Raw genomic sequence first — 27,605 nt, 5'->3', positions numbered from 1 at the left:
ACCAACCAAGCAATCTCTCACTGCCCCTAACCCATAACCTGACCATAATGTCCCCACCCCTACCCACCAACCAAGCAATCTCTTACTGCCCCTAACCCATAACCTGCCATAATGTTCCCACCCCCACCCACCAACCAAGCAATCTCTCACTGCACCTAACCCATAACCTGACCATAATGTCCCCACCCCTACCCACCAACCAAGCAATCTCTCACTGCCCCTAACCCATAACCTGACCATAATGTCCCCACCCCTACCCACCAACCAAGCAATCTCTTACTGCCCCTAACCCATAACCTGCCCATAATGTCCCCCCATACCCACCAACCAAGCAATCTCTCATTGCCCATAACCCATAACTGACCATAATGTTACCACCCCTACCCACCAACCAAGCAATCTCTCACTGCCCCTAACCCATAACCTGACCATAATGTTCCCACCCTAACCACCAACCAAGCAATCTCTTACTGCCCCTAACCCATAACCTGCCCATAATGTCCCCCCATACCCACCAACCAAGCAATCTCTCACTGCCCATAACCCATAACCTGACCATAATGTTCCCCCCCCTACCCACCAACCAAGCAATCTCTCACTGCCCCTAACCCATAACCTGACCATAATGTCCCCACCCCTACCCACCAACCAAGCAATCTCTTACTGCCCCTAACCCATAACCTGCCCATAATGTCCCCCATACCCACCAACCAAGCAATCTCTCACTGCCCATAACCCATAACCTGACCATAATGTTCCCACCCCTACCCACCAACCAAGCAATCTCTCACTGCCCCTAACCCATATCCTGACCATAATGTTCCCACCCCTACCCAAGACAAAGACATCCTAACAATGACTATGCCCATGACTTGAAATGTTCCATATGTAACCGCACCATTGTTTTACTAACTAATGCACAGCACCCTGGATAGGGGCACAGCACCCTGGATAGGGGCACAGCACCCTGGATAGGGGCACACGCCCTGGATAGGGGCACAGCACCCTGGATAGGGGCACACGCCCTGGATAGGGGCACAGCACCCTGGATAGGGGGCACACGCCCTGGATAGGGGCACACGCCCTGGATAGGGGCACAGCACCCTGGATAGGGGCACACGCCCTGGATAGGGGCACAGCACCCTGGATAGGGGCACAGCACCCTGGATAGGGGCACACGCCCTGGATAGGGGCACCATATAAAAAGTTGTTAGAAATAAATAAAATAAATAGGAGCTGAGAGAGGCAGGACACAATGTGAGACCATCATCCTCCACCATTGTTTTACTAACTAATGTACACAGACACAGCCTCGCTCCCTCCCCTCGCTCGTTACCCTGCTTCACAATGTAGAGGGAAAGGAGAGTGTGTGTGCCCGCGTGAAAGAAGAGACGGGATGGGGGGGGGGGGGGGAGAATGAAGGGGGGAAGGAGGAAGATGGGGTGATGGGGGGCAGAGGAAGAGGAGGGTATTCACATGAGCAATCCCCCTTGACCCGCTAACCACTATAATGAATGGTCACTGAACATCTCTCCTCTCCCCCTTGGGTCCCCCCATTCCCATGTGTTGGGGGGTGGGGGGGATGAGGTTAAGTACTTACCCAGTGGGTCCACGGGAGTTCCCCTGAAGATGCAGCGGTAGGTGGTAAGGAAGATAGCCCCCTCGGCAGGGAGCAGGGGTGGCCCTCCCAGGCCACCCCCCGATGCCTCCTCTCGCCCGTCCGGCAGCAGGTAGACACGGAGACCTTCCATCACCAGTTCCTCACCAACGAGCAAGGACGGACGCAAGAGCTTGGGCTGGGGAAGGAAGAACAGGGAGACCCCATAACAGGAGGGTCCGGCTCGCTGTGCCATGCAGGAAGGGGCTACACCAGGAGCCTGGGGGCTAAAGGGGGGCCGGCTGCATTACAGGAGGAGGGTGGCCTGGGTAATAGTATGAGGGATGTCTTTACCTTCTGGATGGGGGGCAGCCTCTTGCTCTCCCGGTGCACTGCGTCCAGGGTCTCTATGTGCATCTGTACGATGTCTGCAGGGAGAGGGGGCAAAGGGTACAATGCAGGGATATACTCCTACTGACCAATCAGAACCCAGCCATACACCCCCTACTGACCAATCAGAACCCAGCCATACACCCCACCCCCTTACTGACCAATCGGAACCCAGATATACACCCCCTACTGACCAATCAGAACCCAGCCATACACCCCCTACTGACCAATCAGAACCCAGCCATACACCCCACCCCCTTACTGATTAATCAGAACCCAGATATACACCCCCTACTGACCAATCAGAACCCAGCCATACACCCCCCCCAAATGACCAATCAGAACCCAGCAATACACCCCCTACTGACCAATCAGAACACAGCCATACACCCCCTACTGACCATTCAGAACCCAGCCATACACCCCCTACTGACCAATCAGAATGCAGCCATACACCTCCCCCCTACTAACCAATCAGAACACAGCCATACACCCCACCTACTGACCAATGAGAATGCAGCCATACACCCCCCCTACTAACCAATCAGAACCCAGCCATACACCCCCCCTACTAACCAATCAGAACCCAGCCATACACCCCACCTACTGACCAATCAGAACCCAGCCATACACCCCACCTACTGACCAATCAGAATGCAGCCATACACCTCCCCTACTGACCAATCAGAACCCAGCCATACACCTCCCCCCTACTAACCAATCAGAACCCAGCCATACACCACCTACTAACCAATCAGAACCCAGCCATACACCACCTACTGACCAATCAGAACCCAGCCATACACCACCTACTAACCAATCAGACCCCAGCCATACACCACCTACTGACCAATCAGAACACAGCCATACACCCCACCTACTGACCAATCAGAACCCAGCCATACACCCCACCTACTGACCAATCAGAACACAGCCATACACCCCACCTACTGACCAATCAGAATGCAGCCATACACCTCCCCCTACTAACCAATCAGACCCCAGCCATACACCCCACCTACTGACCAATCAGAACCCAGCCATACACCCCACCTACTGACCAATCAGAACCCAGCCATACACCCCACCTACTGACCAATCAGAATGCAGCCATACACCTCCCCCCTACTAACCAATCAGAACCCAGCCATACACCCCACCTACTGACCAATCAGAATGCAGCCATACACCACCTACTGACCAATCAGAACCCAGCCATACACCCCACCTACTGACCAATCAGAATGCAGCCATACACCTCCCCCCTACTAACCAATCAGAACCCAGCCATACACCCCACCTACTGACCAATCAGAATGCAGCCATACACCACCTACTGACCAATCAGAACACAGCCATACACCCCACCTACTCACCAATCAGAACCCAGCCATACACCCCACCTACTGACCAATCAGAACACAGCCATACACCCCACCTACTGATCAATGAGAATGCAGCCATACACCCCACTACTAACCAATCAGAACCCAGCCATACACCCCCCCTACTAACCAATCAGAACCCAGCCATACACCCCACCTACTGACCAATAAGAACCCAGCCATACACCCCACCTACTGACCAATCAGAATGCAGCCATACACCTCACCCCTTACTAACCAATCAGAATGCAGCCATACACCACCTACTAACCAATCAGAACACAGCCATACACCATACCTACTGACCAATCAGAATGCAGCCATACACCACCTACTGACCAATCAGAACACAGCCATACACCCCACCTACTCACCAATCAGAACCCAGCCATACACCCCACCTACTGACCAATCAGAACACAGCCATACACCCCACCTACTGATCAATGAGAATGCAGCCATACACCCCCCTACTAACCAATCAGAACCCAGCCATACACCCCCCCTACTAACCAATCAGAACCCAGCCATACACCCCACCTACTGACCAATAAGAACCCAGCCATACACCCCACCTACTGACCAATCAGAATGCAGCCATACACCTCACCCCCTACTAACCAATCAGAATGCAGCCATACACCACCTACTAACCAATCAGAACACAGCCATACACCCCACCTACTGACCAATCAGAACACAGCCATACACCCCACCTACTGACCAATCAGAACACAGCCATACACCCCACCTACTGACCAATCAGAATGCAGCCATACACCACCTACTGACCAATCAGAACACAGCCATACACCCCACCTACTCACCAATCAGAACCCAGCCATACACCCCACCTACTGACCAATCAGAACACAGCCATACACCCCACCTACTGATCAATGAGAATGCAGCCATACACCCCCTACTAACCAATCAGAACCCAGCCATACACCCCCCTACTAACCAATCAGAACCCAGCCATACACCCCACCTACTGACCAATAAGAACCCAGCCATACACCCCACCTACTGACCAATCAGAATGCAGCCATACACCTCCCCCTACTAACCAATCAGACCCCAGCCATACACCCCACCTACTGACCAATCAGAATGCAGCCATACACCTCACCCCCTACTAACCAATCAGAATGCAGCCATACACCACCTACTAACCAATCAGAACACAGCCATACACCCCACCTACTGACCAATCAGAACACAGCCATACACCCCACCTACTGACCAATCAGAACCCAGCCATACACCCCACCTACTGACCAATCAGAACACAGCCATACACCCCACCTACTGACCAATCAGAATGCAGCCATACACCTCCCCTACTGACCAATCAGTGGTGTGGTGGTGGTGCGGCAGTGGTGTGGTGGTGTGGTGGTGTGGTGGTGGTGGCGGCAGTGGTGTGGTGGTGGCGGCAGTGGTGTGGTCGCGGCAGTGGTGTGGTCGCGGCAGTGGTGTGGTGGTGGTGGCGGCAGTGGTGGTGTTGGTGGCGGCAGTGGTGTGGTGGTGGTGGCGGCAGTGGTGTGGTGGTGGTGGCGGCAGTGGTGGTGTTGGTGGCGGAAGTGGTGTGGTGGTGGTGGCGGCAGTGGTGTGGTGGTGGTGGCGGCAGTGGTGTGGTGGTGGTGGCGGCAGTGGTGTGGTGGTGGTGGCGGCAGTGGTGTGGTGGTGGTGGCGGCAGTGGTGTGGTGGTGGTGGCGGCAGTGGTGTGGTGGTGGTGGCGGCAGTGGTGTGGTGGTGGTGGCGGCAGTGGTGTGGTGGTGGTGGCGGCAGTGGTGTGGTGGTGGTGGCGGCAGAGGTGTGGTGGTGGTGGCGGCAGTGGTGTGGTGGTGGTGGCGGCAGTGGTGTGGTGGTGGTGGCGGCGGCAGTGGTGGTGGCGTTATGGGCTCTGTACCTGGTATCATTGTGTGAAGTCCCTTCAGGTGCTCAGCAGTGACTCCGCTCTCTGTACACACTTTGTCCACGAAGCGCGTGATAAATCTGACCACGTAGTGAGCCACGTCTGAGCTCTCAGAATCTTCAAACCCACTCTCTGTGTCCTCAGCCATGCTGCCCGCCGCACTGAGACACGGGGGGGGGGGGGGAAGGGAGGGGGGTAATCACAGAGTGACTGGGGGGCTGCCTGCCGCACTGAGACACGGGGGGGGGAAAGGGAGGGGGGTAATCACAGAGTGACTGGGGGCTGCCTGCCGCACTGAGACACGGGGGGGGGGGGGGGGGGAAGGGAGGGGGGTAATCACAGAGTGACTGGGGGGCTGCCCGCCGCACTGAGACACGGGGGGGGGGGGGGGGGTATCACAGAGTGACTGGGGGGCTGCCCGCCGCACTGAGACTGGGGGGCTGCACGACGCACTGCGACTGGGGGGCTGCACGCCGCACTGAGACACTGGGGGGGGCATTACAGACTGACTGGGGGGCTGCCCGCCGCACTGAGACACGGGGGGGGGGTATTACAGAGTGACTGGGGGGCTGCCCGCCGCACTGAGACACGGGGGGAGGGAAGGGGGGGTATCACAGAGTGACTGGGGGTCTGCCCGCCGCACTGAGACACGGGGGGAAGGAGGGGGTATTCCGAGTGACTGGGGGGCTGACTACCCCGCTGAGACACGGGGGGGAGGGGGAATCCCGAGTGACTGGGGGGCTGACTACCCCGCTGAGACACGGGGGGAGGGGGTATCCAGGAGTGGCTGGGGTGCTGGACGGTATAGCAGTCAGTGGCATCACCGAACATGGCCGGAGGAGTGGTTGGTAGTCAGTGGTATCAGGGAGGATGGGGGGGGGGAGTAGTTGGTAGTCAGTGGTATCAGGGAGGATGGGGGGGGGGAGTAGTTGGTAGTCAGTGGTATCAGGGAGGGGGGGGGGGAGTACAGAAGAGTAATATGGTGCTCAAGTATGTAGTCCCATTACTTGTAATGTAAAAGTAAGTATTGAAGTAACCTCCTGGGACATAAATACAGTACAACTATAGGAAGGGCTCCAGTTACCCTGAAGGCAGGGGTAGTTGCATAAAAACACCCACCCCTAACCTCTTTGGGCTGGCCCCCAGTAGTACTCACAAATATTTGTGTTAATCACCAGGGTTACTCACAATCTGCGTGCTGTCGCCAGAGGGTAGAATCCAGTACAGAGTAGGTTGATGCAACGCACAGCAAAGAGGGGGTGACAGCAGGTCTGGCAAAAATCTTCTTTATTAAAGAGGCATTAAAATGTGGAAGGCTGCAACCTTCTACGCGTTTCGTGCAATGAAAGTTAGTTGCACTTTATCAAGAAGCTTTGATAAAGTGCAACTTTCATTGCACGAAACGCGTAGAAGGTTGCAGCCTTCCACATTTTAATGCCTCTTTAATAAAGAAGATTTTTGCCAGACCTGCGGTCACCCCCTCTTTGCTGTGCGTTGCATCAACCTACTCTGTAGGGGGGGGGGGAGTAGTTGGTAGTCAGTGGTATCAGGGAGGGGGGGGGGGGGAGTAGTTGGTAGTCAGTGGTATCAGGGAGGGGGGGGGGAGTAGTTGGTAGTCAGTGGTATCAGGGAGGGGGGGGGAGTAGTTGGTAGTCAGTGGTATCAGGGAGGGGGGGGCGTGTTGGCAGCCCGCACTATTACAAAAGGTGGTGGGCGGGTGGATGGATTAGCAGTCAGTGGCATCACCGAACGTGGCGGGAGGAGCAGTGGGCGGACAGCGGGTCTCACCTGATGAAGCTGGTAGTGACGCTCTCCGTGTCCAGGCCGTGTCCCCCCCGCAGCAGGCGGTTCTTGGACGTGTCCAGCGGTAAGAGCAGGTAGCTCATGCGGTTGGCATAGTGGATGGCCTGGCTGAACACCGTGCTCTCCTCCTTCTGAATCATCTCCAGCTGCTTCTCCCGGGGCAGCGTGGGCCACAGGCGGCACTGCTCAGCCGCCAACTCCAGCGCCGAGGTCTCCTCCTGCTCTGCCACGTCCTGACACGGCACGGGTCGTTAACCAAGCAGGGATCGGAAGCCCGGCCCCCGACACCCATCCCGCGTGACCAGATGCACCCCCCCCCCGCACTCCACGATGCCTCAACACCATAAATATGGACCCGACGCCCAGCCCTCCCTCACAAGCAGAGGTACCCGCTCCCCCCACACACGCAGGGACCCGCCGCCGCCCCCCCATACACAGGGACCCGCCGCCGCCCCCCCCATACACAGGGACCTGCCGCCGCCCACCCCCTATATGCAGGGACCCACCGCCGCCCCCCCCCATACCCAGGGACCTGCCACCGCCCCCCCCCATACGCAGGGAACCGACGCCCACCCCCTATATGCAGGGACCTGCCACCGCCCCCCCCCCCCATACGCAGGGACCCGACACCCCCCCCATACCCCAGAGACCCGGCGCCCCCCCCCCCCGTACCAGACACCTCCCCATACGCAGGGACACGATGCGCCCCTCCTCCCCATACACAGAACCCGACAACTCTCCATACCCAGGAATGACCACCCACCCCATACGCTGGGACACAATGCTCCCCCCAATACACAGGTGTGGCGAAAATGGGGGTAATCAGAGCATTAATAAAGGCAGTGTGCTCGGCTGGTTACCCCTATTTCGTATTGGGGATGAAGGGGTTAATTTTTCATGCACTGTACATGTCTTATTTTTCTCGCTGTCCCTTGTTGTCCCCATTTTGCAGGATTGTATGTGCCTGCAGTAGAGTACATCCCAAGCACACACATATGAAAAAAATAAGTGTGAAATAAGGGGAACATGTATTTTCAATAAAGTGTATTGTTGCTGCAGGTTTTAAAAGGGACAAACAGGATGAGGTTTTTTTTCCTCCTGTCATTAAAATGCGCACAAGAACCAAATGTTTTGACACCTATGAGCTGGGTCACTTTCCTATGCAAGCTTCAAAGGTCACATGCTGGGCCCACGCCTGTAAGTCTCGGGAAGTGTTGCATATGAAAGGCCCAGAGTCAGGATGTGTGAATTGGCCAGGATTGAAGCTAGCTCACACCCTGAGTCTCAAACCCTATATACAGTACATGCCACCCAAGCTATACCCGTTGTCTTTCGTTTTCCATTCTACAATGTGAGTGGATTTCCATCACGCTTCAAACAGCGGATAAGAGCAGCAACAACCCTGGGACGCAAAGAGTCTTATCACCATCGGAACCAAGAACAGAACTCTGCGCCAGGACTCCGTTATTGCTGGGGGTTATCTATCAGACCCCAACGGACCAGAAAGAACTTTGCACACTCACAGAAGGATTGGGCTGGCAATTTGCGCCTTTGCAAAAAAAGACTGCAATTTAAAGGACAATATTCTGGTGCTTTGCACTTTTCTGGACATTTTATCCCGTTTCTCTGCTCAGTAAGTGTTTTTATTAAGTGTATTCTAAGGTTGTCGTGTCTGTCTAGTAAGGAAATAAATGACAATTTGTATCAATTGTATCAATGTATCAATGCTCAACTTGGATGCTCAATCTAAACCCAAAATATAAATGTGTTGATAATAGTTGTGTCCATCGTGACAACAGGTACCCGACAAGCCTCCATACCCTGGGATGCACCCCACCCCATAAGGAGGGATACAATGCTCCCCCCCCCCTCCCCATACACAGGGACTCGGTCAGTGTTAAGGTTACCGGGTCAGCAGAGTTCTCCTCAGGACTTAGGTACAAGGCCCGGATGTGGTTCTGGACGTCCCCATAGAACATGGCCTCCCAGAAATGCGTGTTGGTCCATACCACGTGCTCCTGTACACAGCTGTATGCAAACTGTGTGATACCCGAACCCAGCTTCTGAGGGGGGGAAGAGGGGGGAGGAGATGAGGAGTGGGCAACGAGCGGGACATATAGAGGGAGCGACGCGAGCGGGACGGATGGAGGGGCCGAGCGGGAGAAACGGATGGGGGGGCCGAGCGGGAGAGACGGAGGGGGGGGGGGGGCCGAGCGGGAGAGACGGAGGGGGGGGCCGAGTGGGAGAGACGGATGGGGGGGGCGAGCGGGCGAGACGGATGGGGGGCCGAGCGTGAGAGACGGATGGGGGGGGGCGAGCGTGAGAGACGGATGGGGGGGGGCGAGCGGGAGAGACGGATGGGGGGAGCGAGCGGGAGAGACGGATGGGGGGGGGGCGAGCGTGAGAGACGGATGGGGGGGGGCGAGCGGGAGAGACGGATGGGGGGAGCGAGCGGGAGAGACGGATGGGGGGGGGGGGGGCGAGCGGGAGAGACGGATGGGGGGGCCGAGCGGGAGAGACGGATGGGGGGGGGCCGAGCGGGAGAGACGGATGGGGGGGGGCCGAGCGGGAGAGACGGATGGGGGGGGGCCGAGCGGGAGAGACGGATGGGGGGGGCGAGCGGGGAGAGACGGATGGGGGGGCCGAGCGGGAGAGACGGAGGGGGGGCCCAGTGGGAGAGACGGATGGGGGGGGGGCGAGCGGGAGAGACGGATGGGGGGGGAGGGGGACGAGCGGGAGAGACGGATGGGGGGGCCGAGCGGGAGAGACGGATGGGGGGGCCAAGCAGGAGAGACGGATGGGGGGGCCAAGCAGGAGAGACGGATGGGGGGGGCCGAGCGGGAGAGACGGAAAGGGGGGGGGGGGAGCAGGAGAGATGGAGGGGGGGGTGAGCGGGAGAGACGGATGGGGGCAGGGGGGGCGAGAGAGTGCACACGTACCTCATAGGGAGGGGGGGGGGGAGTGCACAAATATCCCGTAAGTGCACACGTACCCCATGGGGAGGGGGGTGGAGTGCACACGTACCCCGTGGGGAGGGGGGGAGGGGGGGGAGAGCACACATACCCCATGGGGAGAGGGGGGAAGCACATGTGTGGGGGGGGAGCACACGTACCCCGTGGGGAGGGGGGGGGGAGAGCACACATACCCTGTGGGGAGGGGGGGGAAGGGAGTGCACACTTACCCCGTGGGGAGCAGAGTCCACACTTACCCCGTGGGGAGCGGAGTGGGGGGGGGCGCACACTTACCCCGTGGGGGGGGAGCACACACTTACCCCGTGGGGGAGGGGAGCGCACACTTACCCCGCGGGGAGGGGAGGGAGGAACGCACACTAACCCCGCGGGGAGGGGGGAACGCACACTTACCCCGCGGGGAGGGGAGGGGGGAACACGCACACTTACCCCGCGGGGGAGGGGGGAACGCACACTTACCCAGCGGGGAGGGGGGGGAACGCACACTTACCCCACGGGGAGGGGGGAACGCACACTTACCCCACGGGGAGGGGGGAACGCACACTTACCCCACGGGGGAGGGGGGGGGGGACACGCACACTTACCCCCGCGGGGGAGGGGGGGAACGCACACTTACCCCACGGGGAGGGGGGGAACGCACACTTACCCCACGGGGAGGGGGGGAACGCACATTTACCCCACGGGGAGGGGGGGACACGCACCCTTACCCCGCGGGGAGGGGAGTGACACTTACCCCGCGGGGAGGGGGGGAACGCACACTTACCCCACGGGGAGGGGGGAACGCACACTTACCCCACGGGGAGGGGGGGGGGGAACACGCACACCCCCGCGGGGTGGGGAATGACACTTACCCCAGGGGGGGGGGGGGGAGGGAACACGCACACTTACCCCATGGGGAGGGGGGGGGGAAACACCCACACTTACCCCCGCGGGGAGGGGGGGAACACGCACACTTACCGCGCGTGGAGGGGGGGGGGGTAACACGCACACTTACCCCACGTGGAGGGGAGTGCACACTTACCCTGCAGAAGGCTGTGACTAGAGGTAGAAGTTCCGCGGCTATTACGTGTTCATCCAGAGTCGTGCAATCCTAAGAGATCCAGAGAACCGCAGCGTGAGAACGCTCCCCCTGTGTACCCGCGGCGTGAGAACGCTCCCCCTGTATACCCGCAGCGTGAGAACGCTCCCCCTGTATACCCCCTGTATACCCGCAGCGTGAGAACGCCTCCCCCTGTATACCCGCAGCGTGAGAACGCCTCCCCCTGTATACCCGCGGCGTGAGAACGCCTCCCCCTGTATACCCGCGGCGTGAGAACGCCTCCCCTGTATACCCGCAGCGTGAGAACGCTCCCACTGTATACCCGCAGCGTGAGAACGCTCCCCCTGTATACCCGCAGCGTGAGAACGCCTCCCCCTGTATACCCGCAGCGTGAGAACGCCTCCCCCTGTATACCCGCGGCGTGAGAACGCCTCCCCTTGTATACCCGCAGCGTGAGAACGCCTCCCCCCTGTATACCCGCAGCGTGAGAACGCCTCCCCCTGTATACCCGCAGCGTGAGAACGCCTCCCTCTGTATACCCGCAGCGTGAGAACGCCTCCCCCTGTATACCCGCAGCGTGAGAACGCCTCCCCTTGTATACCCGCAGCGTGAGAACGCCTCCCCCTGTATACCCGCAGCGTGAGAACGCTCCCCCTGTATACCCGCAGCGTGAGAACGCTCCCCCTGTATACCCGCAGCGTGAGAACGCTCCCCCCTGTATACCCGCAGCGTGAGAACGCCTCCCCCTGTATACCCGCGGCGTGAGAACGCCTCCCCCTGTATACCCGCAGCGTGAGAACGCTCCCCCTGTATACCCGCAGCGTGAGAACGCCTCCCCCTGTATACCCGCGGCGTGAGAACGCTCCCCCTGTATACCCGCAGCGTGAGAACGCTCCCCCTGTATACCCGCAGCGTGAGAACGCTCCCCTGTATACCCGCAGCGTGAGAACGCCTCCCCCTGTATACCCGCGGCGTGAGAACGCCTCCCCCTGTATACCCGCAGCGTGAGAACGCTCCCCCGGTATACCCGCAGCGTGAGAACGCCTCCCCCTGTATACCCGCGGCGTGAGAACGCCTCCACCTGTATACCCGCGGCGTGAGAACGCCTCCCCCTGTATACCCGCGGCGTGAGAATGCCTCCCCCTGTATACCCGCGGCGTGAGAACGCCTCCCCCTGTATACCCGCAGCGTGAGAACGCTCCCCCTGTATACCCGCAGCGTGAGAACGCTCCCCTGTATACCCGCAGCGTGAGAACGCCTCCCCCTGTATACCCGCGGCGTGAGAACGCCTCCCCTGTATACCCGCGGCGTGAGAACGCCTCCACCTGTATACCCGCGGCGTGAGAACGCCTCCCCCTGTATACCCGCGGCGTGAGAACGCCTCCCCCTGTATACCCGCGGCGTGAGAACGCCTCCCCCTGTATACCTGCAGCGTGAGAACGCCTCCACCTGTATACCTGCTGCGTGACAACGCCTCCCCCTGTATACCCGCAGCGTGAGAACGCCTCCCCCTGTATACCCGCGGCGTGAGAACGCCTCCCCCTGTATACCCGCGGCGTGAGAACACCTCCACCTGTATACCCGCGGCGTGAGAACGCCTCCCCCTGTATACCCGCGGCGTGAGAACGCCTCCCCCTGTAAACCCGCGGCGTGAGAACGCCTCCCCCTGTATACCCGCGGCGTGAGAACGCCTCCACCTGTATACCCGCGGCGTGAGAACGCCTCCCCTGTATACCCGCAGCGTGAGAACGCTCCCCTGTATACCCGCAGCGTGAGAACGCCTCCCCCTGTATACCCGCGGCGTGAGAACGCTCCCCCTGTATACCCGCAGCGTGAGAACGCCTCCCCTGTATACCCGCGGCGTGAGAACGCTCCCCTGTATACCCGCAGCGTGAGACGCCTCCCCTGTATACCCGCGACGTGAGAACGCCTCCCCCTGTATACCCGCGCGTGAGAACGCCTCCACCTGTATACCCGCGGCGTGAGAACGCCTCCCCTGTATACCGCGGCGTGAGAACGCCTCCCCTGTATACCCGCGGCGTGAGAACGCCTCCCCCTGTATACCCGCGGCGTGAGAACGCCTCCACCTGTATACCCGCGGCGTGAGAACGCCTCCCCCTGTATACCCGCAGCGTGAGAACGCTCCCCTGTATACCCGCAGCGTGAGAACGCCTCCCCCTGTATACCCGCGGCGTGAGAACGCTCCCCCTGTATACCGCAGCGTGAGAACGCCTCCCCTGTATACCCGCGGCGTGAGAACGCCTCCCCTGTATACCCGCGGCGTGAGAACGCCTCCCACCTGTATACCCGCGGCGTGAGAACGCCTCCCCCTGTATACCCGCGGCGTGAGAACGCCTCCCCCTGTATACCCGCGGCGTGAGAACGCATCCCCCTGTATACCCGCGGCGTGAGAACGCCTCCACCTGTATACCCGCGGCGTGAGAACGCCTCCCTCTGTATACCCGCAGCGTGAGAACGCCTCCCCCTGTATACCCGCAGCGTGAGAACGCTCCCCCTGTATACCCGCAGTGTGAGAACGCCTCCCCTGTATACCCGCAGCGTGAGAACGCCTCCCCCTGTATACCCGCAGCGTGAGAACGCCTCCCCCTGTATACCCGCAGCGTGAGAACGCCTCCCCCTGTATACCCGCAGCGTGAGAACGCCTCCCTCTGTATACCCGCAGCGTGAGAACGCCTCCACCTGTATACCCGCGGCGTGAGAACGCCTCCCCCTGTATACCCCGCGGCGTGAGAACGCCTCCCCCTGTAATACCCGCGGCGTGAGAACGCCTCCCCCTGTATACCCGCAGTGTGCCCCTCCCCTGTATACCCGCAGCGTGAGAACGCCTCCCCCTGTATACCCGCAGCGTGAGAACGCCTCCCCCTGTATACCCGCAGCGTGAGAACGCCTCCCCTGTATACCCGCAGCGTGAGAACGCCTCCCCCTGTATACCCTCAGCGTGAGAACGCTCCCCCTGTATACCCGCAGCGTGAGAACGCCTCCCCTGTATACCCGCAGCGTGAGAACGCCTCCCCCTGTATACCCGCGGCGTGAGAACGCCTCCACCTGTATACCCGCAGCGTGAGAACGCCTCCCCCTGTATACCCGCAGCGTGAGAACGCCTCCCCCTGTATACCCGCAGCGTGAGAACGCCTCCTCCTGTATAAGCGCAGCGTGAGAACGCCTCCCCCTGTATCCCCGCAGCGTGAGAACGCTCATCCTGTATACCCGCAGCGTGAGAACGCTCCCCCTGTATAGCCGCAGCGTGAGAACGCTCCCCCTGTATACCCGCAGCGTGAGAACGCCTCCCCCTGTATACCCGCAGCGTGAGAACGCCTCCCCCTGTATACCCGCAGCGTGAGAACGCCTCCCCCTGTATACCCGCAGCGTGAGAACGCTCCCCCTGTATACCCGCAGCGTGAGAACGCCTCCCCCTGTATACCCGCGGCGTGAGAACGCCTCCCCCTGTATACCCGCAGCGTGAGAACGCTCCCCCTGTATACCCGCAGCGTGAGAACGCCTCCCCCTGTATACCCGCGGCGTGAGAACGCCTCCACCTGTATACCCGCGGCGTGAGAACGCCTCCCCCCTGTATACCCGCGGCGTGAGAATGCCTCCCCCTGTATACCCGCGGCGTGAGAACGCCTCCCCCTGTATACCCGCAGCGTGAGAACGCTCCCCCTGTATACCCGCAGCGTGAGAACGCTCCCCCTGTATACCCGCAGCGTGAGAACGCCTCCCCCTGTATACCCCGCGGCGTGAGAACGCCTCCCCCTGTATACCCGCGGCGTGAGAACGCCTCCACCTGTATACCCGCGGCGTGAGAACGCCTCCCCCTGTATACCCGCGGCGTGAGAACGCCTCCCCCTGTATACCCGCGGCGTGAGAACGCCTCCCCCTGTATACCTGCGGCGTGACAACGCCTCCACCTGTATACCTGCGGCGTGACAACGCCTCCCCCTGTATACCCGCAGCGTGAGAACGCCTCCCCCTGTATACCCGCGGCGTGAGAACGCCTCCCCCTGTATACCCGCGGCGTGAGAACGCCTCCACCTGTATACCCGCGGCGTGAGAACGCCTCCCCCTGTATACCCGCGGCGTGAGAACGCCTCCCCCTGTAAACCCGCGGCGTGAGAACGCCTCCCCCTGTATACCCGCGGCGTGAGAACGCCTCCACCTGTATACCCGCGGCGTGAGAACGCCTCCCCCTGTATACCCGCAGCGTGAGAACGCTCCCCCTGTATACCCGCAGCGTGAGAACGCCTCCCCCTGTATACCCGCGGCGTGAGAACGCTCCCCCTGTATACCCGCAGCGTGAGAACGCCTCCCCCTGTATACCCGCGGCGTGAGAACGCTCCCCCTGTATACCCGCAGCGTGAGAACGCCTCCCCCTGTATACCCGCGACGTGAGAACGCTCCCCCTGTATACCCGCGGCGTGAGAACGCCTCCCCCTGTATACCCGCAGCGTGAGAACGCCTCCCCCTGTATACCCGCAGCGTGAGAACGCCTCCTCCTGTATAAGCGCAGCGTGAGAACGCCTCCCCCTGTATCCCCGCAGCGTGAGAACGCCTCATCCTGTATACCCGCAGCGTGAGAACGCTCCCCCTGTATAGCCGCAGCGTGAGAACGCTCCCCCTGTATACCCGCAGCGTGAGAACGCCTCCCCCTGTATACCCGCAGCGTGAGAACGCCTCCCCCTGTATACCCGCAGCGTGAGAACGCCTCCCCCTGTATACCCGCAGCGTGAGAACGCTCCCCCTGTATACCCGCAGCGTGAGAACGCCTCCCCCTGTATACCCGCGGCGTGAGAACGCCTCCCCCTGTATACCCGCAGCGTGAGAACGCTCCCCCTGTATACCCGCAGCGTGAGAACGCCTCCCCCTGTATACCCGCGGCGTGAGAACGCCTCCACCTGTATACCCGCGGCGTGAGAACGCCTCCCCCTGTATACCCGCGGCGTGAGAATGCCTCCCCCTGTATACCCGCGGCGTGAGAACGCCTCCCCCTGTATACCCGCAGCGTGAGAACGCTCCCCCTGTATACCCGCAGCGTGAGAACGCTCCCCCTGTATACCCGCAGCGTGAGAACGCCTCCCCCTGTATACCCGCGGCGTGAGAACGCCTCCCCCTGTATACCCGCGGCGTGAGAACGCCTCCACCTGTATACCCGCGGCGTGAGAACGCCTCCCCCTGTATACCCGCGGCGTGAGAACGCCTCCCCCTGTATACCCGCGGCGTGAGAACGCCTCCCCCTGTATACCTGCGGCGTGACAACGCCTCCACCTGTATACCCGCGGCGTGACAACGCCTCCCCCTGTATACCCGCAGCGTGAGAACGCCTCCCCCTGTATACCCGCGGCGGGAGAACGCCTCCCCCTGTATACCCGCGGCGTGAGAACGCCTCCACCTGTATACCCGCGGCGTGAGAACGCCTCCCCCTGTATACCCGCGGCGTGAGAACGCCTCCCCCTGTAAACCCGCGGCGTGAGAACGCCTCCCCCTGTATACCCGCGGCGTGAGAACGCCTCCCCCTGTATACCCGCGGCGTGAGAACGCCTCCACCTGTATACCCGCGGCGTGAGAACGCCTCCCCCTGTATACCCGCAGCGTGAGAACGCTCCCCCTGTATACCCGCAGCGTGAGAACGCCTCCCCCTGTATACCCGCGGCGTGAGAACGCTCCCCCTGTATACCCGCAGCGTGAGAACGCCTCCCCCTGTATACCCGCGGCGTGAGAACGCTCCCCCTGTATACCCGCAGCGTGAGAACGCCTCCCCCTGTATACCCGCGACGTGAGAACGCCTCCCCCTGTATACCCGCGGCGTGAGAACGCCTCCACCTGTATACCCGCGGCGTGAGAACGCCTCCCCCTGTATACCCGCGGCGTGAGAACGCCTCCCCCTGTATACCCGCGGCGTGAGAACGCCTCCCCCTGTATACCCGCGGCGTGAGAACGCCTCCCCCTGTATACCCGCGGCGTGAGAACGCCTCCACCTGTATACCCGCGGCGTGAGAACGCTCCCCCTGTATACCCGCAGCGTGAGAACGCTCCCCCTGTATACCCGCAGCGTGAGAACGCCTCCCCCTGTATACCCGCGGCGTGAGAACGCTCCCCCTGTATACCCGCAGCGTGAGAACGCCTCCCCCTGTATACCCGCGGCGTGAGAACGCCTCCCCCTGTATACCCGCGGCGTGAGAACGCCTCCACCTGTATACCCGCGGCGTGAGAACGCCTCCCCCTGTATACCCGCGGCGTGAGAACGCCTCCCCCTGTATACCCGCGGCGTGAGAACGCTTCCCCTTGTATACCCGCGGCGTGAGAACGCCTCCACCTGTATACCCGCGGCGTGAGAACGCCTCCCTCTGTATACCCGCAGCGTGAGAACGCCTCCCCCTGTATACCCGCAGCGTGAGAACGCTCCCCCTGTATACCCCGCAGTGTGAGAACGCCTCCCCCTGTATACCCGCAGCGTGAGAACGCCTCCCCCTGTATACCCGCAGCGTGAGAACGCCTCCCCCTGTATACCCGCAGCGTGAGAACGCCTCCCCCTGTATACCCGCAGCGTGAGAACGCCTCCCTCTGTATACCCGCAGCGTGAGAACGCCTCCACCTGTATACCCGCGGCGTGAGAACGCCTCCCCCTGTATACCCGCGGCGTGAGAACGCCTCCCCCTGTATACCCGCGGCGTGAGAACGCCTCCCCCTGTATACCCGCAGTGTGCCCCTCCCCTGTATACCCGCAGCGTGAGAACGCCTCCCCCTGTATACCCGCAGCGTGAGAACGCCTCCCCCTGTATACCCGCAGCGTGAGAACGCCTCCCCCTGTATACCCGCAGCGTGAGAACGCCTCCCCCTGTATACCCTCAGCGTGAGAACGCTCCCCCTGTATACCCGCAGCGTGAGAACGCCTCCCCTGTATACCCGCAGCGTGAGAACGCCTCCCCCTGTATACCCGCGGCGTGAGAACGCCTCCACCTGTATACCCGCAGCGTGAGAACGCCTCCCCCTGTATACCCGCAGCGTGAGAACGCCTCCCCCTGTATACCCGCAGCGTGAGAACGCCTCCTCCTGTATAAGCGCAGCGTGAGAACGCCTCCCCCTGTATCCCCGCAGCGTGAGAACGCCTCATCCTGTATACCCGCAGCGTGAGAACGCTCCCCCTGTATAGCCGCAGCGTGAGAACGCTCCCCCTGTATACCCGCAGCGTGAGAACGCCTCCCCCTGTATACCCGCAGCGTGAGAACGCCTCCCCCTGTATACCCGCAGCGTGAGAACGCCTCCCCCTGTATACCCGCAGCGTGAGAACGCCTCCCCCTGTATACCCGCAGCGTGAGAACGCCTCCACCTGTATACCCGCAGCGTGAGAACGCCTCCCCCTGTATACCCGCAGCGTGAGAACGCCTCCCCCTGTATACCCGCAGCGTGAGAACGCCTCATCCTGTATACCCGCAGCGTGAGAACGCTCCCCCTGTATACCCGCAGCGTGAGAACGCTCCCCCTGTATACCCGCAGCGTGAGAACGCCTCCCCCTGTATACCCGCAGCGTGAGAACGCCTCCCCCTGTATACCCGCAGCGTGAGAACGCCTCCCCCTGTATACCCGCAGCGTGAGAACGCCTCCCCCTGTATACCCGCAGCGTGAGAACGCTTTCCCCTGTATACCCGCAGCGTGAGAACGCCTCCCCCTGTATACCCGCAGCGTGAGAACGCCCCCCTGTATACCCCGCAGCGTGAGAACGCCTCCCCCTGTGTACCCGCAGCGTGCCCCTCCCCTGTATACCCGCAGCGTGCCCCTCCCCTGTATACCCGCAGCGTGAGAACGCCTCCACCTGTATACCCGCAGCGTGAGAACGCCTCCCCCTGTATACCCGCAGCGTGAGAACGCCTCCCCCTGTATACCCGCAGCATGAGAACGCCTCCACCTGTATACCCGCAGCGTGAGAACGCCTCCCCCTGTATACCCGCAGCGTGAGAACGCCTCCCCCTGTATACCCGCAGCGTGAGAACGCCTCCCTCTGTATACCCGCAGCGTGAGAACGCCTCCCTCTGTATACCCGCAGCGTGAGAACGCTCCCCCTGTATACCCGCAGCGTGAGAACGCCTCCCCTGTATACCCGCAGCGTGAGAACGCTCCCTCTGTATACCCGCAGCGTGAGAACGCCTCCCCCTGTATACCCGCGGCGTGAGAACGCTCCCCCTGTATACCCGCGGCGTGAGAACGCTCCCTCTGTATACCGGCAGCGTGAGAACGCCTTCCCCTGTATACCGGCGGCGTGAGAACGCTCCCTCTGTATACCCGCAGCGTGAGAACGCCTCCCCCTGTATACCCGCAGCGTGAGAACGCCTCCCCTGTATACCCGCAGCGTGAGAACGCTCCCTCTGTATACCCGCAGCGTGAGAACGCCTCCCCCTGTATACCCGCAGCGTGAGAACGCCTCCCCCTGTATACCCGCAGCGTGAGAACGCCTCCCTCTGTATACCCGCAGCGTGAGAACGCCTCCACCTGTATACCCGCGGCGTGAGAACGCCTCCCCCTGTATACCCGCGGCGTGAGAACGCCTCCCCCTGTATACCCGCGGCGTGAGAACGCCTCCCCCTGTATACCCGCAGTGTGCCCCTCCCCTGTATACCCGCAGCGTGAGAACGCCTCCCCCTGTATACCCGCAGCGTGAGAACGCCTCCCCCTGTATACCCGCAGCGTGAGAACGCCTCCCCCTGTATACCCGCAGCGTGAGAACGCCTCCCCCTGTATACCCTCAGCGTGAGAACGCTCCCCCTGTATACCCGCAGCGTGAGAACGCCTCCCCTGTATACCCGCAGCGTGAGAACGCCTCCACCTGTATACCCGCAGCGTGAGAACGCCTCCCCCTGTATACCCGCAGCGTGAGAACGCCTCCTCCTGTATACCCGCAGCGTGAGAACGCCTCCCCCTGTATACCCGCAGCGTGAGAACGCCTCCACCTGTATACCCGCAGCGTGAGAACGCTCCCCCTGTATACCCGCAGCGTGAGAACGCTCCCCCTGTATACCCGCAGCGTGAGAACGCCTCCCCCTGTATACCCGCAGCGTGAGAACGCCTCCCCCTGTATACCCGCAGCGTGAGAACGCCTCCCCCTGTATACCCGCAGCGTGAGAACGCCTCCCCCTGTATACCCGCAGCGTGAGAACGCTTTCCCCTGTATACCCGCAGCGTGAGAACGCCTCCCCCTGTATACCCGCAGCGTGAGAACGCCCCCCTGTATACCCGCAGCGTGAGAACGCCTCCCCCTGTGTACCCGCAGCGTGCCCCTCTCCTGTATACCCGCAGCGTGCCCCTCCCCTGTATACCCGCAGCGTGAGAACGCCTCCACCTGTATACCCGCAGCGTGAGAACGCCTCCCCCTGTATACCCGCAGCGTGAGAACGCCTCCCCCTGTATACCCGCAGCGTGAGAACGCCTCCACCTGTATACCCGCAGCGTGAGAACGCCTCCCCCTGTATACCCGCAGCGTGAGAACGCCTCCCCCTGTATACCCGCAGCGTGAGAACGCCTCCCTCTGTATACCCGCAGCGTGAGAACGCCTCCCTCTGTATACCCGCAGCGTGAGAACGCTCCCCCTGTATACCCGCAGCGTGAGAACGCCTCCCCTGTATACCCGCAGCGTGAGAACGCTCCCTCTGTATACCCGCAGCGTGAGAACGCCTCCCCCTGTATACCCGCGGCGTGAGAACGCCTCCCCCTGTATACCCGCAGCGTGAGAACGCTCCCCCTGTATACCCGCAGCGTGAGAACGCCTCCCCCTGTATACCCGCGGCGTGAGAACGCTCCCCCTGTATACCCGCGGCGTGAGAACGCTCCCTCTGTATACCCGCGGCGTGAGAACGCTCCCTCTGTATACCGGCAGCGTGAGAACGCCTCCCCCTGTATACCCGCGGCGTGAGAACGCTCCCTCTGTATACCCGCGGCGTGAGAACGCTCCCTCTGTATACCGGCAGCGTGAGAACGCCTCCCCCTGTATACCCGCAGCGTGAGAACGCTCCCCCTGTATACCCGCAGCGTGAGAACGCCTCCCCCTGTATACCCGCAGCGTGAGAACGCCTCCCCCTGTATACCCGCAGCGTGAGAACGCTTTCCCCTGTATACCCGCAGCGTGAGAACGCCCCCCCCTGTATACCCGCAGCGTGAGAACGCCCCCCTGTATACCCGCAGCGTGAGAACGCCTCCCCCTGTGTACCCGCAGCGTGCCCCTCCCCTGTATACCCGCAGCGTGCCCCTCCCCTGTATACCCGCAGCGTGAGAACGCCTCCACCTGTATACCCGCAGCGTGAGAACGCCTCCCCCTGTATACCCGCAGCGTGAGAACGCCTCCCCCTGTATACCCGCAGCGTGAGAACGCCTCCACCTGTATACCCGCAGCGTGAGAACGCCTCCCCCTGTATACCCGCAGCGTGAGAACGCCTCCCCCTGTATACCCGCAGCGTGAGAACGCCTCCCTCTGTATACCCGCAGCGTGAGAACGCCTCCCTCTGTATACCCGCAGCGTGAGAACGCTCCCCCTGTATACCCGCAGCGTGAGAACGCCTCCCCTGTATACCTGCAGCGTGAGAACGCTCCCTCTGTATACCCGCAGCGTGAGAACGCCTCCCCCTGTATACCCGCGGCGTGAGAACGCCTCCCCCTGTATACCCGCAGCGTGAGAACGCTCCCCCTGTATACCCGCAGCGTGAGAACGCCTCCCCCTGTATACCCGCGGCGTGAGAACGCTCCCCCTGTATACCCGCGGCGTGAGAACGCTCCCTCTGTATACCCGCGGCGTGAGAACGCTCCCTCTGTATACCGGCAGCGTGAGAACGCCTCCCCCTGTATACCCGCGGCGTGAGAACGCTCCCTCTGTATACCCGCAGCGTGAGAACGCCTCCCCCTGTATACCCGCAGCGTGAGAACGCCTCCCCTGTATACCCGCAGCGTGAGAACGCTCCCTCTGTATACCCGCAGCGTGAGAACGCCTCCCCCTGTATACCCGCAGCGTGAGAACGCCTCCCCCTGTATACCCGCGGCGTGAGAACGCCTCCCCCTGTATACCCGCGGCGTGAGAACGCTCCCCCTGTATACCCGCGGCGTGAGAACGCCTCCCCCTGTATACCCGCGGCGTGAGAACGCCTCCCCCTGTATACCCGCGGCGTGAGAACGCCTCCCCCTGTATACCCGCGGCGTGAGAACGCCTCCCCCTGTATACCCGCAGCGTGAGAACGCCTCCCCCTGTATACCCGCGGCGTGAGAACGCCTCCCCCTGTATACCCGCAGCGTGAGAACGCCTCCCCCTGTATACCCGCGGCGTGAGAACGCTTCCCCCTGTATACCCGCAGCGTGAGAACGCCTCCCTCTGTATACCCGCAGCGTGAGAACGCCTCCCCCTGTATACCCGCGGCGTGAGAACGCCTCCCCCTGTATACCCGCGGCGTGAGAACGCCTCCACCTGTATACCCGCGGCGTGAGAACGCCTCCCCCTGTATACCCGCAGCGTGAGAACGCCTCCCCCTGCGTACCCGTGGCGTGAAAACGCTCCCCCTGTGTACCCGCAGCGTGCTCCTCCCCTGTATATCCGCAGCGTGAGCCTCCACTGTATACCCGCAGCGTGCCCCCCCTGTATACCCGCAGCGTGAGAACGCCTCCCCCTGTATACCCGCAGCGTGAGAACGCCTCCCCCTGTATACCCGCAGCGTGAGAACGCCTCCCCCTGTATACCTGCAGCGTGAGAACGCCTCCCCTGTATACCCGCAGCGTGACAACGCCTCCCCCTGTATACCCGCAGCGTGAGAACGCCTCCCCTGTATACCCGCAGCGTGAGAACGCCTCCACCTGTATACCCGCAGCATGAGAACGCCTCCCCTGTATACCCGCAGCGTGAGAACGCCTCCCCTGTGTACCCGCAGCGTGCCCTTCCCCTGTATACCCGCAGCGTGAGAACGCCTCCCCTGTGTACCCGCAGCGTGCCCCTCCCCTGTATACCCGCAGCGTGAGAACGCCTCCCCCTGTATACCTGCAGCGTGAGAACGCCTCCCCTGTATACCCGCAGCGTGACAACGCCTCCCCCTGTATACCCGCAGCGTGAGAACGCCTCCCCTGTATACCCGCAGCGTGAGAACGCCTCCCGTGTACCCGCAGCGTGCCCCTCCCCTGTATACCCGCAGCGTGAGAACGCCTCCCCCTGTATACCCGCAGCGTGAGAACGCCTCCCCCTGTATACCTGCAGCGTGAGAACGCATCCCCTGTATACCTGCAGCGTGAGAACGCCTCCCCTGTATACCCGCAGCGTGACAACGCCTCCCCCTGTATACCCGCAGCGTGAGAACGCCTCCCCTGTATACCCGCAGCGTGAGAACGCCTCCCCTGTGTACCCGCAGCGTGCCCCTCCCCTGTATACCCGCAGCGTGAGAACGCCTCCCCCTGTATACCCGCAGCGTGAGAACGCCTCCCCTGTATACCCGCAGCGTGCCCCTCCTGTATACCCGCAGTGTGCCCCTCCTGTATACCCGCAGTGTGCCCCTCCCCTGTATACCCGCAGTGTGCCCCTCTCCTGTATACCCGCAGCGTGCCCCTCCCCTGTATACCCGCAGCGTGCCCCTCCCTGTATACCCGCAGTGTGCCCCTCCCCTGTATACCCGCAGCGTGCCCCTCCTGTATACCCCCAGCGTGCCCCTCCTGTATACCCGCAGCGTGCCCCTCCCCTGTATACCCGCAGCGTGCCCTCCCCTGTATACCCGCAGCGTGCCCCTCCCCTGTATACCCGCAGCGTGCCCCTCCCCTGTATACCCGCAGCGTGCCCCTCCTGTATACCCGCAGCGTGCCCCTCCCCTGTATACCCGCAGCGTGCCCCTCCTGTATACCCGCAGCGTGCCCCCCCTGTATACCCGCAGCGTGCCCCCCCTGTACACCGCAGCGTGCCCCCCTGTACACCCGCAGCGTGCCCCTCCCCTGTATACCCGCAGCGTGCCCCCCTGTATACCCGCAGCGCGCCCCTCCCCTGTATACCCGCAGCGCGCCCCTCCCCTGTATACCCGCAGCGTGCCCCTCCCCTGTATACCCGCAGCGTGCCCCTCCTGTATACCCGCAGCGTGCCCCTCCCCTGTATACCCGCAGCGTGCCCCTCCCCTGTATACCCGCAGCGTGCCCCTCCCCTGTATACCCGCAGCGTGCCCCTCCCCTGTATACCCGCAGCGTGCCCCTCCCCTGTATACCCGCAGTCTGCCCCTCCTGTATACCCGCAGCGTGCCCCTCCCCTGTATACCCGCAGCGTGCCCCTCCTGTATACCCGCAGCGTGCCCCTCCTGTATACCCGCAGCGTGCCCCTCCTGTATACCCGCAGCGTGCCCCTCCTGTATACCCGCAGCGTGCCCCTCCTGTATACCCGCAGCGTGCCCCTCCTGTATACCCGCAGCGTGCCCCTCCTGTATACCCGCAGCGTGCCCCTCCTGTATACCCGCAGCGTGCCCCTCCTGTATACCCGCAGCGTGCCCCTCCTGTATACCCGCAGCGTGCCCCTCCCTGTATACCCGCAGCGTGCCCCTCCCTGTATACCCGCAGCGTGCCCCTCCTGTATACCCGCAGCGTGCCCCTCCTGTATACCCGCTGCGTGCCCCTCTCCTGTATACCCGCAGCGTGCCCCTCTCCTGTATACCCGCAGCGTGCCCCTCTCCTGTATACCCGCAGCGTGCCCCTCTCCTGTATACCCGCAGCGTGCCCCTCCCCTGTATACCCGCAGCGTGCCCCTCCTGTATACCCGCAGCGTGCCCCTCCCCTGTATACCCGCAGCGTGCCCCTCCCCTGTATACCCGCAGCGTGCCCCTCCTGTATACCCGCAGCGTGCCCCTCCCCTGTATACCCGCAGCGTGCCCCTCCTGTATACCCGCAGCGTGCCCCTCCTGTATACCCGCAGTGTGCCCCTCCCCTGTATACCCGCAGCGTGCCCCTCCTGTATACCCGCAGCGTGCCCCTCCCCTGTATACCCGCAGCGTGCCCCTCCCCTGTATACCCGTAGCGTGCCCCTCCCCTGTATACCCGCAGCGTGCCCCTCCTGTATACCCGCAGCGTGCCCCTCCTGTATACCCGCAGCGTGCCCCTCCCCTGTATACCCGCAGCGTGCCCCTCCTGTATACCCGCAGCGTGCCCCTCCCCTGTATACCCGCAGTGTGCCCCTCCCCTGCATACCCGCAGTGTGCCCCTCCCCTGTATACCCGCAGCGTGCCCCTCCTGTATACCCGCAGTGTGCCCCTCCCCTGAATACCCGCAGTGTGCCCCTCCCCTGTATACCCGCAGCGTGCCCCTCCCCTGTATACCCGCAGCGTGCCCCTCCCCTGTATACCCGCAGCGTGCCCCTCACCTGTATACCCGCAGCGTGCCCCTCCTGTATACCCGCAGCGTGCCCCTCCTGTATACCCGCAGTGTGCCCCTCCCCTGTATACCCGCAGCGTGCCCCTCCTGTATACCCGCAGCGTGCCCCTCCCCTGTATACCCGCAGCGTGCCCCTCTCCTGTATACCCGCAGCGTGCCCCTCCCCTGTATACCCGCAGCGTGCCCCTCCTGTATACCCGCAGCGTGCCCCTCCCCTGTATACCCGCAGCGTGCCCCTCCTGTATACCCGCAGCGTGCCCCCCCTGTATACCCGCAGCGTGCCCCTCCCCTGTATACCCGCAGCGTGCCCCTCCCCTGTATACCCGCAGCGTGCCCCTCCCCTGTATACCCGCAGCGTGCCCCTCCCCTGTATACCCGCAGCGTGCCCCTCCCCTGTATACCCGCAGCGTGCCCCTCCCCTGTATACCCGCAGCGTGCCCCTCCCCTGTATACCCGCAGCGTGCCCCTCCCCTGTATACCCGCAGCGTGCCCCTCCCCTGTATACCCGCAGCGTGCCCCTCCCCTGTATACCCGCAGCGTGCCCCTCCCCTGTATACCCGCAGCGTGCCCCTCCCCTGTATACCCGCAGCGTGCCCCTCCCCTGTATACCCGCAGCGTGCCCCTCCCCTGTATACCCGCAGCGTGCCCCTCCCCTGTATACCCGCAGTGTGCCCCTCCTGTATACCCGCAGCGTGCCCCTCCCCTGTATACCCGCAGCGTGCCCCTCCCCTGTATACCCGCAGCGTGCCCCCCCTGTATACCCGCAGCGTGCCCCTCCCCTGTATACCCGCAGCGTGCCCCTCCTGTATACCCGCAGCGTGCCCCTCCCCTGTATACCCGCAGCGTGCCCCTCCCCTGTATACCCGCAGCGTGCCCCTCCCCTGTATACCCGCAGCGTGCCCCTCCCCTGTATACCCGCAGCGTGCCCCTCCCCTGTATACCCGCAGCGTGCCCCTCCTGTATACCCGCAGCGTGCCCCTCCTGTATACCCGCAGCGTGCCCCTCCCCTGTATACCCGCAGCGTGCCCCTCCTGTATACCCGCAGCGTGCCCCTCCCCTGTATACCCGCAGTGTGCCCCTCCCCTGTATACCCGCAGCGTGCCCCTCCCCTGTATACCCGCAGCGTGCCCCTCCTGTATACCCGCAGTGTGCCCCTCCCCTGAATACCCGCAGTGTGCCCCTCCCCTGTATACCCGCAGCGTGCCCCTCCCCTGTATACCCGCAGCGTGCCCCTCCCCTGTATACCCGCAGCGTGCCCCTCCCCTGTATACCCGCAGCGTGCCCCTCCTGTATACCCGCAGCGTGCCCCTCCTGTATACCCGCAGTGTGCCCCTCCTGTATACCGCAGTGTGCCCCTCCTGTATACCCGCAGCGTGCCCCTCCTGTATACCCGCAGCGTGCCCCTCCCCTGTATACCCGCAGCGTGCCCCTCCCCTGTATACCCGCAGCGTGCCCCTCCCCTGTATACCCGCAGCGTGCCCCTCCTGTATACCCGCAGCGTGCCCCTCCCCTGTATACCCGCAGCGTGCCCCTCCCCTGTATACCCGCAGCGTGCCCCTCCCCTGTATACCCGCAGTGTGCCCCTCCCCTGTATACCCGCAGCGTGCCCCTCCCCTGTATACCCGCAGCATGCCCCTCCCCTGTATACCCGCAGCGTGCCCCTCCCCTGTATACCCGCAGCGTGCCCCTCCCCTGTATATCCGCAGTGTGCCACTCCCCTGTATACCCGCAGCGTGCCACTCCCCTGTATACCCGCAGCGTGCCCCTCCCCTGTATACCCGCAGCGTGCCCCTCCCCTGTATACCCGCAGCGTGCCCCTCCCCTGTATACCCGCAGCGTGCCCCTCCCGTATACCCGCAGCGTGCCCCTCCCGTATACCCGCAGCGTGCTCCTCCCCTGTATACCCGCAGCGTGCCCCTCCCCAGTATACCCGCAGCGTGCCCCTCCCCTGTATACCCGCAGCGTGCCCCTCCCCTGTATACCCGCAGCGTGCCCCTCCCCTGTATACCCGCAGCGTGCCCCCCCTGTATACCCGCAGCGTGCCCCTCCCCTGTATACCCGCAGCGTGCCCCTCCCCTGTATACCCGCAGCGTGCCCCTCCCCTGTATACCCGCAGCGTGCCCCTCCCCTGTAT

General features: G+C 62.5%; 1 protein-coding gene across 1 annotated transcript in view; it reads right to left on the bottom strand.

Annotated features, from left to right (window-relative positions):
- SBF1 (SET binding factor 1) overlaps positions 1–27,605 on the bottom strand; it is a 332,728-nt gene that overhangs the window by 152,550 nt on the left and 152,573 nt on the right. Inside the window, 6 exon segments of the mRNA XM_075598895.1 lie at positions 1,601–1,796; positions 1,952–2,025; positions 5,285–5,451; positions 7,079–7,326; positions 9,001–9,156; positions 11,084–11,152. Coding sequence (XP_075455010.1) covers positions 1,601–1,796; positions 1,952–2,025; positions 5,285–5,451; positions 7,079–7,326; positions 9,001–9,156; positions 11,084–11,152 — 910 coding nt within the window.

The sequence above is a fragment of the Ascaphus truei genome, chromosome 5, assembly GCF_040206685.1.
Source record: "Ascaphus truei isolate aAscTru1 chromosome 5, aAscTru1.hap1, whole genome shotgun sequence".
Classification (NCBI taxonomy): domain Eukaryota; kingdom Metazoa; phylum Chordata; class Amphibia; order Anura; family Ascaphidae; genus Ascaphus; species Ascaphus truei.
The sequence above is the reverse complement of the archived record's forward strand: the minus strand, read 5'-3'. Positions and strand labels throughout refer to the sequence as shown.